Below are 13718 nucleotides of genomic sequence, written 5' to 3' on the forward strand. Positions count from 1 at the left end.
CCCTGCTGCTGGCAGGGGGGTTGGGACTAGATGACCTTTAAGGTTCTTTCCAACCCAAACCATTCTATGATTCATCATACTATTCTTCCTACTATTTTAGTTGAGCACTCTTGAGAGCTTAAAAAATAACACATTATGGCATCACGATGTGTTTTGTACAGCCAGCTATTTCATAAGTTCTGCTCATACAGAACCTGTTCTTAAGCTGCCAGAATTGCTATGCAATTGGAGAAATTATTAGTCAGTGCAGTGGGACAGGTAAGGAACCCGTAAATTTGTAAAATGCATGAAGTCTGTTACCTTTGTTGTAGAGCTATCACTAGTAAACAGGCGAGAGCTTCTTCGAGGCAGTGCATTTGGTGGAGCAGCAATTGTTGGGCTCAGTACCTGAGGTGTTGTACTGAAAACAAATGGCACATTATAAACTAAAGTTCTTCACTATTTTTAATAAAAATATCTTTTATCTTTTTTTAAAAAAAATATTCAAGCACTATGGCACAGATATTCCCATTTCAAGGGATGAAAAGAATAAATTTAATCTGTTGCATGTCCTTCCAGCTACTTTTTTCATATATTGATGAAATGGTCTAACTGCAAAGGAGACTGAAACAGACCAGTCATGATGCACAAGCTTCCTATTTATCCACTGAAGTTATTTTGCCTAACAAAAAAAATACACTTCTTCCTCATCCAAAGAGGATTTTTGCAGGAACATCCACACAGGTTGGGCAAATAAAGTGTCAAACTCCTTCAAGAAAGGAAGTGCAAAAGGTAATAGCAAGATTATTTTATTTTATTTTTTTTTCACCCCCTACCTTGTCTGTGGGCCAGAGCTCTGTGTTTGTGCAACAAGAATTGGAGTGACTTCCCGGCTATTTCCACTCTGTGAGAAGACAGATTTTGTTCCAGCTTGGCTTATCCTGCTGACAGTCTGCATAACACAAAGTTTCTACAGGTTTGTTATTATGTCTCTAAGAAATCTCAGTCTCTGCTATACCAAACCAAATCCATTCTATCTATCAAACATTGCACAAAGGATAAATACAGACTCTTTCAATAAAGGGTGAGGGTTTTCTCCCACCTCAAGGAGCATTTATCAAAAGTATTTCTCATTCCACCTGTTAAAATGCCAATAACATCAAGTTTACCAACTTTATGCACATTATTTGAAAGATATAAAAACTCCATCTAGTGGCAAGAAACTGTAAGATGTTTGTGCACGAGTAAAAGGGAATTAAAAGACATAATATTTAAAGTTTCTTCTCCACAGAAAGTTATACAAAAAAAAAGCCAAGAAAGAGATTATTGAATTATCATATTAAAATCACATCCAGAAGCCACCACCACTAACATCACCTCACTGAGGTGCACACTGTGCAACATCCGAGCCTGCTGCTCCCCTCTTTAGCATATCTGTTCATAGCATAAATCAGTATTTCACTAATTAAACCATTATTGTATGATCCTCTGGAGCAGATACAGAAATAAACTACTTCATCATAAAAGGGAGCTGCGTTATGGAGCATAGAAAGTTTAAAGACAAGAGACCTACAGTCAAGTTAACACAGAGCAGCGAGTTACTGCACGTCAGCTGAGCAATGCTTTGTGTGCACACACACTTTTGTAGCTTTTAATTGCCACAAGTTATAAGCATTAATATGAGTTAGCACCAAAACATTGTCTTTATCTTCACGCACCTTCAAGAGAGCTAAAACATGCACTTTGATGCCTATCCTGGCACAGCTAAGTGTGGGAATTTAGAACTGTGATAACTTGACTGTGAATCTGAGACCTAAGTTAAGACAGACATTCATTGTCTGACGTGTAGATTTCCTATAAAGGATTCAGAACAGGTTCTCCTCTCCTTGCTTTTTAAAGAAAGCTTAAACCCTGTCTTTCTGTCCACTCCAGGGACACCAACATTCAACTCTGTGATGGCTGTTTGGAAGAGATGTTCTTTAAGACACCAGAAATCAGCAAGTGGGATCAAAGACAGCACAAGCAACACCAGTTTATGCATCATCTGACTTCTAATGTTTTGTCCTTCCCTTCCCTTCTCAGTTTCTTTGTTATCAGAGAACAGTTTAGGCAGCCAGCAAGCATGCTTGCCCACTCAGATAGAAAGCCTTTGGATCCATCCTAATGTTTCATTCATTTACGTAAGTGTTTCCTAGGAAACTGCCTCCGTTAAGTCATGCACATTCTAGCCACAGCTACACTAAACCTTTTCTAACTGGGGAATTTGAAGAGCAGAAGTCAAACTGGCCAAGTCATTATTTGCCTTGGACAAAGCACACATCAGAATTTTAAGCTATTTCTTAAAACCTATTAAAATATTTGTAGTTAGGCAGTAGAAAGCATAGGCACAGATTAGCAAAATTTACACCTCGGTGCTGTTACTCCACACCTAGGGAAGCAACAAAAAAACACCAACTATGACTTGATTCCCCAAAGCTTTTTATCTATCAGGTACTACACACGTGAGATTAAACGAAGATGAGCACTACACCATAGAGCTGCACTTTGCTATTTCAGTTTTTCAGACTCAGGACAGTTTACCTTCCTACGTATGTACAATCCACCACAAGCCAGTATTCTCAACTGTACTATTGAAAACAGGTTGGTCCTGAGCAACTACAGGATGGGAAGGATCAGCCATACGAAGCACAGTTCTAGCAGACTCTTTTAGCACAGTCCAGCCCCAACAGAACAAATGAGAAAGAAAAAAGAAAAAGAAAAAAAGGCAAGTTTAAGAGACGTGATAGAAGGTCTTGCAGTGACGAGATGTCTAGAGACAGGACACCAAAATGGCTTGTTCCCAGTCACAGGCTTCAGAAGACCATCCAAAGGGAAAGAAAGTTATCTGCTGATGGGCTTTTTTCTTTTACTTATTGGGCCAATGAGAGAAGACAAATGCAGTTTTTAACAGCTCCCAGATTTCACTTACATAATGGCACAGCAAGCTGAGCACCAACTGATTTGTCCAGAGCATCAAATCTGGAAATTCAAGTTCTACTTTTTGGGGAATTCAACACTACTACTTGCACTGAGCTTTACTTTAAAAGAGTTGGCCACCTACAAAACACAAGCATCCCTCATGCTACTTCTAGATTTACTAAAAATATAGTGAAAAATCCTCAGGTTTTTTGTTTTTAGATCGGAACAAATAGTTCTTCAACTGTCATCAACATTCCACCTCTCATTTATCACTATGGCAACTATGGCAATTTCTCACAGAGTAAAAAAGACAATTTTTACTTTCCTCTACACAAGACGCAGCTGAGTGAAATAGCATCATTCTATCAGTCACCCCTCCACCAGCAGTATTTTCATTACTCTGGTCTGTAAACTAGAATTCAAGAACTACTTGCAAGCAAGCAGTAGTTTCAGCTCAGTTGAAGCTTCTGGGACTATCTGAAGTCATCCCCAAAAATACATTATTTAAAAAAAAAATTAAAGTGAAAACTACAAGTTTGGACTGTCTTCAGACTCCACCTTGCACACTGAAAAGTTATGAATCCTTCACTGTTTAGGAGCATTAGTGTTTGTACCTTCCTCTCTGATGGCAGGTGGACAGAAGATACAGCACCTTCCTTGGGTTGTCTCTAGCAAACGCCAGCTAGGCAGTCTGCACACACTGGTGCATTTCAGGTGGGGGGAAAAAAGGGATTGTTTTCATTAAAAGACTACTGCTTATCATTATAAAAGTTGAGAAAACAAAAATCTATTTTGCTAGCCAAAGAAAGTGACACAATAAGCTGAAAGTATTTACAATGCAGACATCTTTACTTGAGATACGGTATTTTTTTTTTCTTGCTGCCTCATTTGCTTAGGGGAAAAGATTTTCAAAATAAATCAAAAAAAATCTATTGAGTCTTTTGAAACAACTGTTTCAAGGTAACAGGCTATTCTACAATGAATTTTGTTTTAACTAACACTTCAGAAAAGTCTGAAAAGTTTTGGCATGACCAGTTGTCGTCAAATTAAACTGCTCTCCTAACTCCCAGCCTCAGTAGCCTGTAAATATACGTGATCTGGTGAACAATGATTTTGCTGCATTAAATAATTGTAAGAGCAGATTTTTTTTAAATGCACTCTGTAGACAAATTAGACATAAATTTAATTCCCATTTAATGAAACCAAACCATTTCCACAACTAAAGGAGGCTGCAATCAGTTCCACACTCAGACAAATGGTTTTTCAAAACTAATCTTGTAAACAGTGGTAAGTTGGGTTCTCCTCACTGTCAGCACAATTCAGCTCACGTGCAGTGTTTTTTTATCTGCATTATGGATTCTTCTTTGAAGTACGCTGCAATGTCAAATTCCTAGAATAGCAATCACACTCTAGAATGCAAAATACCTTCTTTGAAGGTGCTCCTGTGGATGGCACATCAATTACAGAAGAGGAGTTTGTGTAGTTTTGTAAATAAGATCCATCTCCAGGGCTTGGGGTTTCTAGTGGCAAAATTCCAAAGCTGAGAACAAAACAAAGAGGATGGGTCAATATCTGAACATTAAGAGCATGAGAGCTTGCCTGATTCTGTGATTAAAATAGAGACCCAGATCAACTTTATTTCAGAACTACTTCATTGATTTATGTTAACCCTCTAATATCTTACTATCCTCATCTATAAAAGATGCTTTAATAGGAAGTATCATTTAAAAAAAAATATATATATTTACTAAAATTTATTTTTATTACTGAAATTGAAAATACAGAACTTTCTTTGCCTGCCTGCATAATAATTACTAGACGCAGACTATCCAAGTATTAATGGCTTGTAATGTAACACTGTTTAAGTAAGATGGCATATAGGACAGAGCATATATTTACATGCTCCTTAGAAAAGAGCTATTCAAGTAAAGTTCTTAAGAGTAGTTTTTCATAATAAAGTTTATTCCAGAGCAGAAACATATTCCTTTAAAGGTTTTTTGCAGTGTGAACATTGCAATAAGCAATACACCAAATCAAGAGTAGTTCTCTTCTAATAAAAAATGCCAACTGCTTGTTTGAAAAACAGAAGAGAGGAACACTAGGACCAAGAGGAGTTACTGAAGCTGTTTAGCTTTTGCTTCTGTAGCATTATTTATAACATGCTATCAACATGTATGTTCAAGTATGTTGTGCAGCACCAGACATCTTTCCTGTTTCAAATCACAAGCATTATCAACAGCACAGCTGTAGACTGAAATTGTCTGTCTCAAGGACTTACCTTGGAGTTAGTGGGCTCAAAGCCGCAGGTCCTCCCAGTAAACTCCGCCCAGTTTTTGGTTTATTTTGAGCCTGTTTAGACAATATGGCAGTTCCTGACCCAAGAGGGACAGCATCTGGTGAAATTACAGCTGAGTCAATGTAAGACATAGAAGAATCCGTGTTCAAGGAGGAATATTTTGAATTGGAGGATTCAAGGTTGATTCTGTTCAACTCCTGAAAAATGGAAGGCAGCTGTTAGATACCCACACAGTGTAGTTTCTAATTAGCATTTTTTTTCAGTTAACCTCAGAAGACTACTTTAAACACAATTATTTCAGAAAAAACTCACAATTGTGTCTTGCGGCGTTTCCATAAGGACAGTTTCAGGCTGTCTGTGAGATATGTTGTGATTAGATACCAACGTTGTGCAAGTGTTAGGCAGACAGCTGCTGAAGTTCTGTAAAGATGTTAACTTAAATGTTTGGTCAGGGTCTGGTTTTTCACCTGTAAGATTGGAAGGAGATTTAAATAGAGTTATTTTTGAGTCTTTTGCTGAATATTCAGTCTGAAACAAAGGGGACAGCGCACAAAGTATTTTAGGAGGAGTGTGTTCTTATTTCACTGTTTTAAAAACCCCCTACACTAAATCAGAAGTGTTCTTCTACTACAAAACCCTGGACAATCAGTTTTATTAAGAGAAATAAATTTTCTTTTTTAAGTTATTCTCAGAAGCATAGTTTCTAATGGTCTACTAACTGTAGGCTGGAAAACATATAGTATTGTTAAATCCAATAATGTCTAAGGAGTGAAAATGGAAGAAAAGAAGACAAAAGCAAAGCATTTAAAATGCATTATTGCTCACAAAACACTCCCAAAGAATTCTGCTGCCATTTTCCTTACTAGTTCTGGACAAGGAGTATAATAAACCTTGGCACGTGGTGATGGCAAACCAGAAAGCTTGAGATAACCAGATACATAGAAACCATCCTCACTAGTAAAACAGTTCTGCAGACTTACCTATTTCACATAGTGATTCAAAAGGGGACCACAGGAAAGGATTTAAACTAAGGCTCTTTTGGTAACATTCTGATCCTTTGGCAAGCCGGTCTGTCTTGCTGCAAAAAAAAGAATGTAACAGTTTATAGAGAAATTTAGGAACAGCACTATTGTTCAAGATAGCTTTCCAAAAGAGGAGTTGAAAATCAAAAAACATGTTGAGAGTCACAGCAACATTCCCCATTTTTCAAGCCACACAGTAATATTGAGTTATTTTGAAGTTATTTGACATATTTAGACATAGAAGTTACTTAGACACAGTCCTCAAAAACCCCAAAGTTACACAAGCACTAGTATAGTTTGAGAATTTTTATTTTAGAAAGATGTTGCTCTTTGCAACAGCTTTTTTTGTTTTCACAAGCAACAACCTGGCTGCTAGTCTTCCAGCCATTTTCAATATCTATGGATGATATTTTTGCACATAAATTAAGGGCTATCTGATTAAAAAGATGTTTCTTTTGAAATACATTTTTTGAGAACAGGTATGCTAGGGAAGAAGCCAAGAACCCCACTATTCCTATTCAATCTGTTCACATTTACTGAAACCTTTCTTGTAACTAGGCAAAAGCGACACTTAAATTTGTAAAGTTACTCTGACTGGCAGTCCTCAAAACTTTCATTTGAGGGTTATAGCTATAAATCTGTAAAACAGATACAAAAAATCAAAATGGCAATACTGAGAAACAAGCCTTGAGAGTTTCTCTTAGGGAAGAATACAGAACAAACTCAAAGGTATTAAAAAAAAAACAAACCAACAACTCTTGGATTACATGCTTAACAACCTGGAAAAGGGGAATTTGTGTTTTCAGTCACTCAGAAGCTCTGGGTGAGAGACAAACCATTCTTGCACTCCCAAGTTAAATGGCTTCCACAACTATATACCCTCATCTATCATATTCCAAAATCCTGCAGGCAACATAACCCAGAGACAGGTATAGCCTGTGGTAACTAAAAAAAAATTAAACTTCACTAAAATTGGGCTCAGTAAAACAAACAAAAAACCAAACCCACAAGCTTTATTAGATAAAGTAAAAAAGCAACATTACCAGTAGACATGTCCCAGTAAGGAGAGTGTAAAGCATGCAGAGTCACCAAACTCCATAACAATGTCATCATGGCTTTTCTGTTTATTCAGCACTCCACCAGATAAGATCTGCTCTCCTTCTGCAAGCCTTTTTAAAAAACAAGAGGTTTAAAGGGGTTACAAGGCTCACAGTATTGGTAGTCCAGTGTTTTCACCCTGCTGCAAACAAAAACAGAAATCTACTGTCAGTGTTCACAAGTTTCAAACCACATACAAACTAGTTCCTGCAAATGAATTTTAAATAAATGATGGATTCCTCTAGTAACATGGAGGTGTGCAGCACTCTGAAGCCAAACATCTCTACTGGGGAGAAGAAAAAATAAAACAAACCCAGAGCCCTACACCACTCCAAAACCAGAGACACATAATACGAGGTGACTGTTCCAGAAGTGCCTAAGTACAATACTAAGCGACTGACAAGAAAGTCTTCTAGACACTTCTTTTCTAAAGGTGCTTAACCTAGTAACAGAAGTGTTAAGAGTGTCAAAAGAAACACAACAAGTCAAGACATCTTCACCACTCCACAGATGTCAAAGGACTCGCGTACTAAAGAGTATCAAAGACTAAGGAGCTTCCCCTGCTGCCCCTAGAGAGATCTGTATTTTGGTTAGATGTTGTCAGCCGGATCACGAATCGTGCAAAATAATCACATCATACTTTGTGAAACTCCAAATGTCACATTACCTATGCTGAAGAAATTAAACTTTTTTAATGGTCATTGAAAGAGGGCCACTCAAAAAACCCAAACCAAAAAAGCCAACTCTTCTGTAAAGAACTGCCACAATATTTAAAGATTTCTGAACAGCACTTTTTGCCTTTCTTGGCGCCTCATCCTCTCCACTCTGCACCTCAGACACTGTTCCCTACATTTGGGCTGAAAGAGCTACATAGAAGTGAAATACCCTCACTAACACATTCTCAGGGCATTAGGGCCTGTAGGTTGACTATTTCATTGTATGCTCTTGCTGTTAAGATTCCAGAAAATCACCAAGATACCTTGACACCATTATGTCCCTGTCAAGGTTAATTTTGATGTCAAATACAGCATTTTTGGATGTGGACTCAAGGTAGGTTTATTGTGGGTTTTTAAAAACAGATTTCTATCTGACTTCTTTTCCTCCACCCACCTGTTAGCAGTAACTGGGTGGAGGAAAGAGGAAAGAAAGAGGAGCAAGCTTACTGTCTGAGGGAAGTGCCCTATCCATTAAATTCATACTGGAAGCATTTAATGAAACAAGCAAAGTATCAGAGAAACACAAAACTAAAACACTTCCCAGAGCAGTCTCCTCAAGTCATCTCAGCAATTAATGTTTTCTCCCCGTACACAGCTTGATAACTCCTTTGTAAGTTATTCAATACCTTCTAGAGGCTTCTGCAATGTGGGCTAATGTTCCTCAGGTCCATAATCTGAAGGCAAAATGAATTGAACTTATAACAATCTTTAGAGCTGAAGGACCAAGGAATTAGTAGTTTATGCAATATGACAGCTTTCAAAGAGAAATCTAAACAAACACATAAATAATAATAAAAAAAAAAAGTATTTGTAACCCTGGACAGAACTTAAAGGATTTACTTACTTGCTGAGGTCAACACAACATTTTGCAAGCAGGTATTTACATTGTGGGGTAGTACAGCTGTGTCCCTTTAGGAGCCTGTATGCTTTATAGGCCTTTCCTGAGCGGTAGTAACACGTTGCCAGTAAAAACAGTGCTTCTTCTGAATGTACTAAAAAATAATAATAATAAATAATCATCAGTTTACCATTTTGATACAAGGAATTTGAGGGAAGGGAGTAAAAGCCAGCTAGGAACAAGGTACAAGAAAACAAGTATTGATATAAAGAAGTTAATTACTGAGTGAGGTGCATTTCTTTATTCGTCAGCATACAACAAACTTCCACAGGCCGTCTTCTTGTATAGTCAGACCAATCTCAACATCTACTGTTGTAAAAGAACTTTGATCCTTCTGGCCACCCAATCTAAGTAAGTGATTAGGCAGCTTGTTGTTAAAATAACAGCAAGTCAAGCAAAGCAGTCATTCCTAACGGAACAGAGCTACTTTAACAACTCGTTGGCCACACTAAGACTTGACTTAGAGTATTATTACACCTGCTAGTAACACTCTACACTAGCATAAGCAGTGCACAAACACTGGCAGAACAACAGCTGTTAGGAAGTACAAGAATTTTCAGCACAAAGACCAGTTTCAACCTAAGTAGCCTAATTAACACTTAATTCTAATTTCAGGTGGTTTTTTTCCTGTTTGCAATTTTACTTCTGTTATTTTTTGAAAGCACTTGATGCTCTACCTTCACATGACTTAGTAGAGCAGATTTTCCAGTTTTAATGATTATTAAAGTTGATTAATTACAAGTCATCTCTACCCCAACATTAGGTCTTGTCCTTTTTGCTGCCTACACTCATTATTTCACTGGAAAGACTGAAATTACCATTCAGATGCTTTATTTATTTTATGTTAGGAAGTAGTGATAGGGACAAGCTCTCCTGCAAATCCTTTCCCTGAGCTGAGTCCTCACAGGTTTCTTAAATTCTGAATAAATTAGTCAAGCTTCAAGAAAAATCGCCTCTATCTAAACAAAGAACAAGAGTAATCAAGACAGAAACATTTCTCTATGGCAGAAACTGGAAGTATTTAGATTTGATGCCTGTTTCAAAACTTCTTCCATTGCAGAGATGAATTAGGTACCACCCGAGAATGTTCTATTCGAAGAGCTTTGACTTGGCATCCAGATTTAAGACTGAGGTCAGACCTGTTGATTTTACTTGCGATTACAGCATAAAGGCCAAAAGAGCCAACCCCTGAAGAAACTTAAAACCTTATTGTAGAATTATCAGTTGGAACTTTAAACGCCAGAGAATGGACTTTTGTAAGGCAACGGTGAGCATTACCATGGTGTTAGTTCAAGCATTAAGCTACAATTGTGTGAAATAACTGTATGACTTCATTTTAACTGTGTTTTCTAGGTTGTTTTTGTTTGTTTGTTTGGGTTTTTTTAAGTAAAAACAGGGAGATACACAGATACAACACAGATTATTTACAGCCATGGTGTCTTACCCTGTTCTTTTTACTTCCCCAAATGTTATATTCAAATCACCCTTATGTAGTGAAGTGTTTTAACTCCAAGAAAGGCTGTCTATAAAGGCAAGCAACTTAAATCTCAATTAAGAAATCCACATTACTTCATACTTTTCAGAACACACTACCATACAGAGTTCAGCATTAAAAGAAACAATTCTGATGTTTGTTCATCTACCTACATTGAACTTCCCTGAAAAAAAAAAAAAATAAAAAAATAAAAAAAAAAAATCAATAAATCAGAAAAACAAAAACCTCTTTAGGCAACCTGCTCAAATCCTCTGCTACACTGAAAACTGCCTATTTTAAGTTTGTGTCATCACCTAGGCAGTGACAATGGAAACTGAAGACCCAAAGAAAGAAGGACATTTTATTAGCCTCATGTTAAAAAACACCAGAAGATCTTTTTGAAAATTAAAGTTAAATCAATTCTTTTATCCAGTAATTTAACACACTTCCAGAGTTCTGGGAAACTAATAGGGCACAGATGTCCCCACAAGGACAGTAATTGCAGGTGGACTTAAAAGAAGTTCTTCTCAGAGTAAAATCCCTACTGCCAATATGGAGTCAGTGTATTCAAGTTCAGTAGCTTCTACTCTGCAGTAAAACTACTTATTTTAACCAGAAGCCAGATGTTTTGTTAGCAGTTAATTGCTTGAACCAAGTGCCAGCACGCATGCTGTTCTCTCTCAGCACTGTTGGTCACTGAAAAAAGCTGTTTGAAGTACTCTTGCAGAGTATTATTCTGCAAAGATAGTTTCAGTATCGAGTCATATTTTTCTCTTGGCTGCTGCAAAAAGTGGATTCTCTCAGTTTCTACACCTTCGGCAGTTACCTTCCATCCAGCATTTCCCTGCATCTCACGATGTGCTGTGTTCAGGGGAGGTACCTCACCCCTAAAACACCATTTCCTTTACGCACACCAAGATTATAAAATTCCATAATAAGCTACACAACACTTCTCATTTAAGCACCAGATGGAAGACCCCAGATTTCACGGGTAACCTTGACATGAAGGGGAAAAAAAGGTCCATATTTCTCAAAAATTAGGTTTGTGCTTCCACTGTTAATAAGTGCATTGTGGGTGTGTCTGGCAAAACATTTCATTAGAAAACACGGAGCATGAAACAGGTTACACAATTTAATTCATGTTGTAAGCTCGAGCTGTTTAGCACGAGAAATTAATATATTATGCTTATATTTTAGTTTAAGGGTTGAGGTCTTTTTTCATCTTAGTGATTAGGGGACAGTATCTTTCAGAAATGAAAAGAAAAGCTGAACACTAGTATTGAGAAAAAGTAGATAACAAAAGGCTTATCTGAGGTCGGGGAAGAAAGGTTAAGGAAGAAGAGGGACTAGAAGACAAGAAGAAAATGGTTCTTGAAGGACACAGGAAGAGTACAGATTTGTGTTACTGCTGCCTGCTCAGTATCCAAGACATCCTAGATCTGACAGCATTACAATGAAGTACCAATTAACAAGAATTTAACAGGATATACCTATTCCATATGTTCTGATTCTCATTGTCTCACAAGATTACCTCTTTCAGCTAACACATCAGCCAACATTTCTCAATGGGATTATGAACAAAGCTTTCAATACCAAGACAATTTATAGAATTTGTGTACTGCATCTGTCCTCAAGTGCCCTTGGAAGACATGCAATGCTTAAGGTTATTAAACCCCCCCCCTCATTTGATACCTCACAACAGGTCACTGTAAACATCATACGTAAACACACAACTCTAAATTTAATTTTAAGGAGGTTTTACTGTAAAATAATATTGCTGCTGCTACATGATTTGATTTTCCAACCTAATTGTGAGGCATTCTTCCACTTTCCCCAAGCAGAAAGTTAAACTTCATTATCACAACAACAAGAGTAAAACAAAGCAGGACCAGAGGCTCAAAAATCCTAAACCAAAATTGAAAGAAGCATCAACTTGATATTTGCAAAGTACATACCTTCTGCATATAATCGCTCTGCAAGGAACACTGCATCGCGGTAGGCGTAGTGGTTAAGTGCTTGCCATATAGCAGCCTGCAAAAAAATAAAATAATCTAAATTTAGAGAGAAGCTTGAAAAATGCAAAACTGATTAGCTTGTACTGTCAAAAGGCAAAGTTCAATTTTGTTTTACTGGAGTCATAAGACTAACAGGGAAGGATAAACATGCAGGCCAAGTTTTAGTTGTTTCAAGTGTTAGTAAGGAGGAGACTTAAAAAAAGAAATCTTAGCACTGAAGTCATGAACCAATCTAAGATCATTGCTCACTAGTTACTGAACACAACTCTAAAAACCTCAGCCAACAGGCAGTGAAATAACAGTGAGTATTTCCACTCATTACCGAGTTTTAGCCTTGGACATAAATGAGCATGAATTATTGCAAACTACCACCAAATAATAACACATTAAGTAAAGGTAAGAACAAAAAGCACCCTGCAAGTGGTTACCAGAGTATTTCATTTGGCAATGAGCTGTGCCCAAGGAGGGGCAGGAGAGGTGGGAAAAAGCCATTTTAATGGTATTGTGCATAAACCCATTTAAACTATTTCATCTTGACACATGACAAAGCAGAAACCAAGAGGATCAGAAATCACATTGCTGTCCGAGGTTGTCAATATAAAACTGTTGTTGATTAAGTTTGTTAGGCACACAGCATTTTCCTTGAAGGGGTATCAGTGTTCCCTTAAGAACCAAGATGAAGGTGATCCCGTTTTTTGTTGCGGTGTTTTGTTTGGGTCTTTGCTCATCAGCCACCTCTTTTCTGGCAGTAATTAGGATTGTGAAGTATCACAGAAGAATGAATGTAATGCAAATGAGATGGGCAAATTGATATATAAAGCCATATTTGAAGGCAACCTCCTCCATTTTGCTCATATACCCATACTTGGTCTAAACCAGGTACTATCTTCCTTTTTCAGGAAGACCAAGCTCAAGAGTTTGGGACTGTCAATATTTGTGCAGACTTAAAAGACAGCACTGCTCCAACAAAATGGAAATCAAATGTACATACAGGTGTATAAACTGTGTACATCATTAACCGATGTCATAATTACTTGCACTGCTGTCATCATTAACTGATTTACAGGCAAGAGCTGTCCAGCTAAAGAAGAGGGCTGGGGTACGCGGGTTACACGACAAACGCTACTCAGCCAATTTTCTTCAGATCAGATTAAAAGCCTTCTGTTATCTGTAACAGAGGGGTGGGACAGGGAAAATAATTCCTTTTAATATCTATTCAGTCCTTCCTCCCCACCTATTACAAGTGGTGGTGTGGATACTTT

The 13718-nt window shown here is 37.5% G+C and overlaps 1 protein-coding gene across 1 annotated transcript; it reads right to left on the minus strand.

Moving 5' to 3' along the window:
• Positions 1-300: 300 nt before the first annotated feature.
• Positions 301-12472, minus strand: LOC104523541 (cell division cycle protein 27 homolog; the record flags this gene model as incomplete). Its single annotated transcript, XM_010166157.1, has 9 exons — positions 301-400; positions 816-931; positions 4363-4477; positions 5216-5430; positions 5546-5700; positions 6214-6311; positions 7299-7424; positions 8914-9061; positions 12397-12472. Coding segments are annotated over 9 exons (1149 nt in total), but the record flags the coding sequence as incomplete, so codon positions are not given.
• Between the last annotated feature and the right edge of the window lie 1246 nt (positions 12473-13718).

The sequence above is a fragment of the Antrostomus carolinensis genome, unplaced genomic scaffold (assembly GCF_000700745.2).
Source record: "Antrostomus carolinensis isolate BGI_N321 unplaced genomic scaffold, ASM70074v2 scaffold45384, whole genome shotgun sequence".
In the NCBI taxonomy this organism is placed as follows: Eukaryota; Metazoa; Chordata; class Aves; order Caprimulgiformes; family Caprimulgidae; genus Antrostomus; species Antrostomus carolinensis.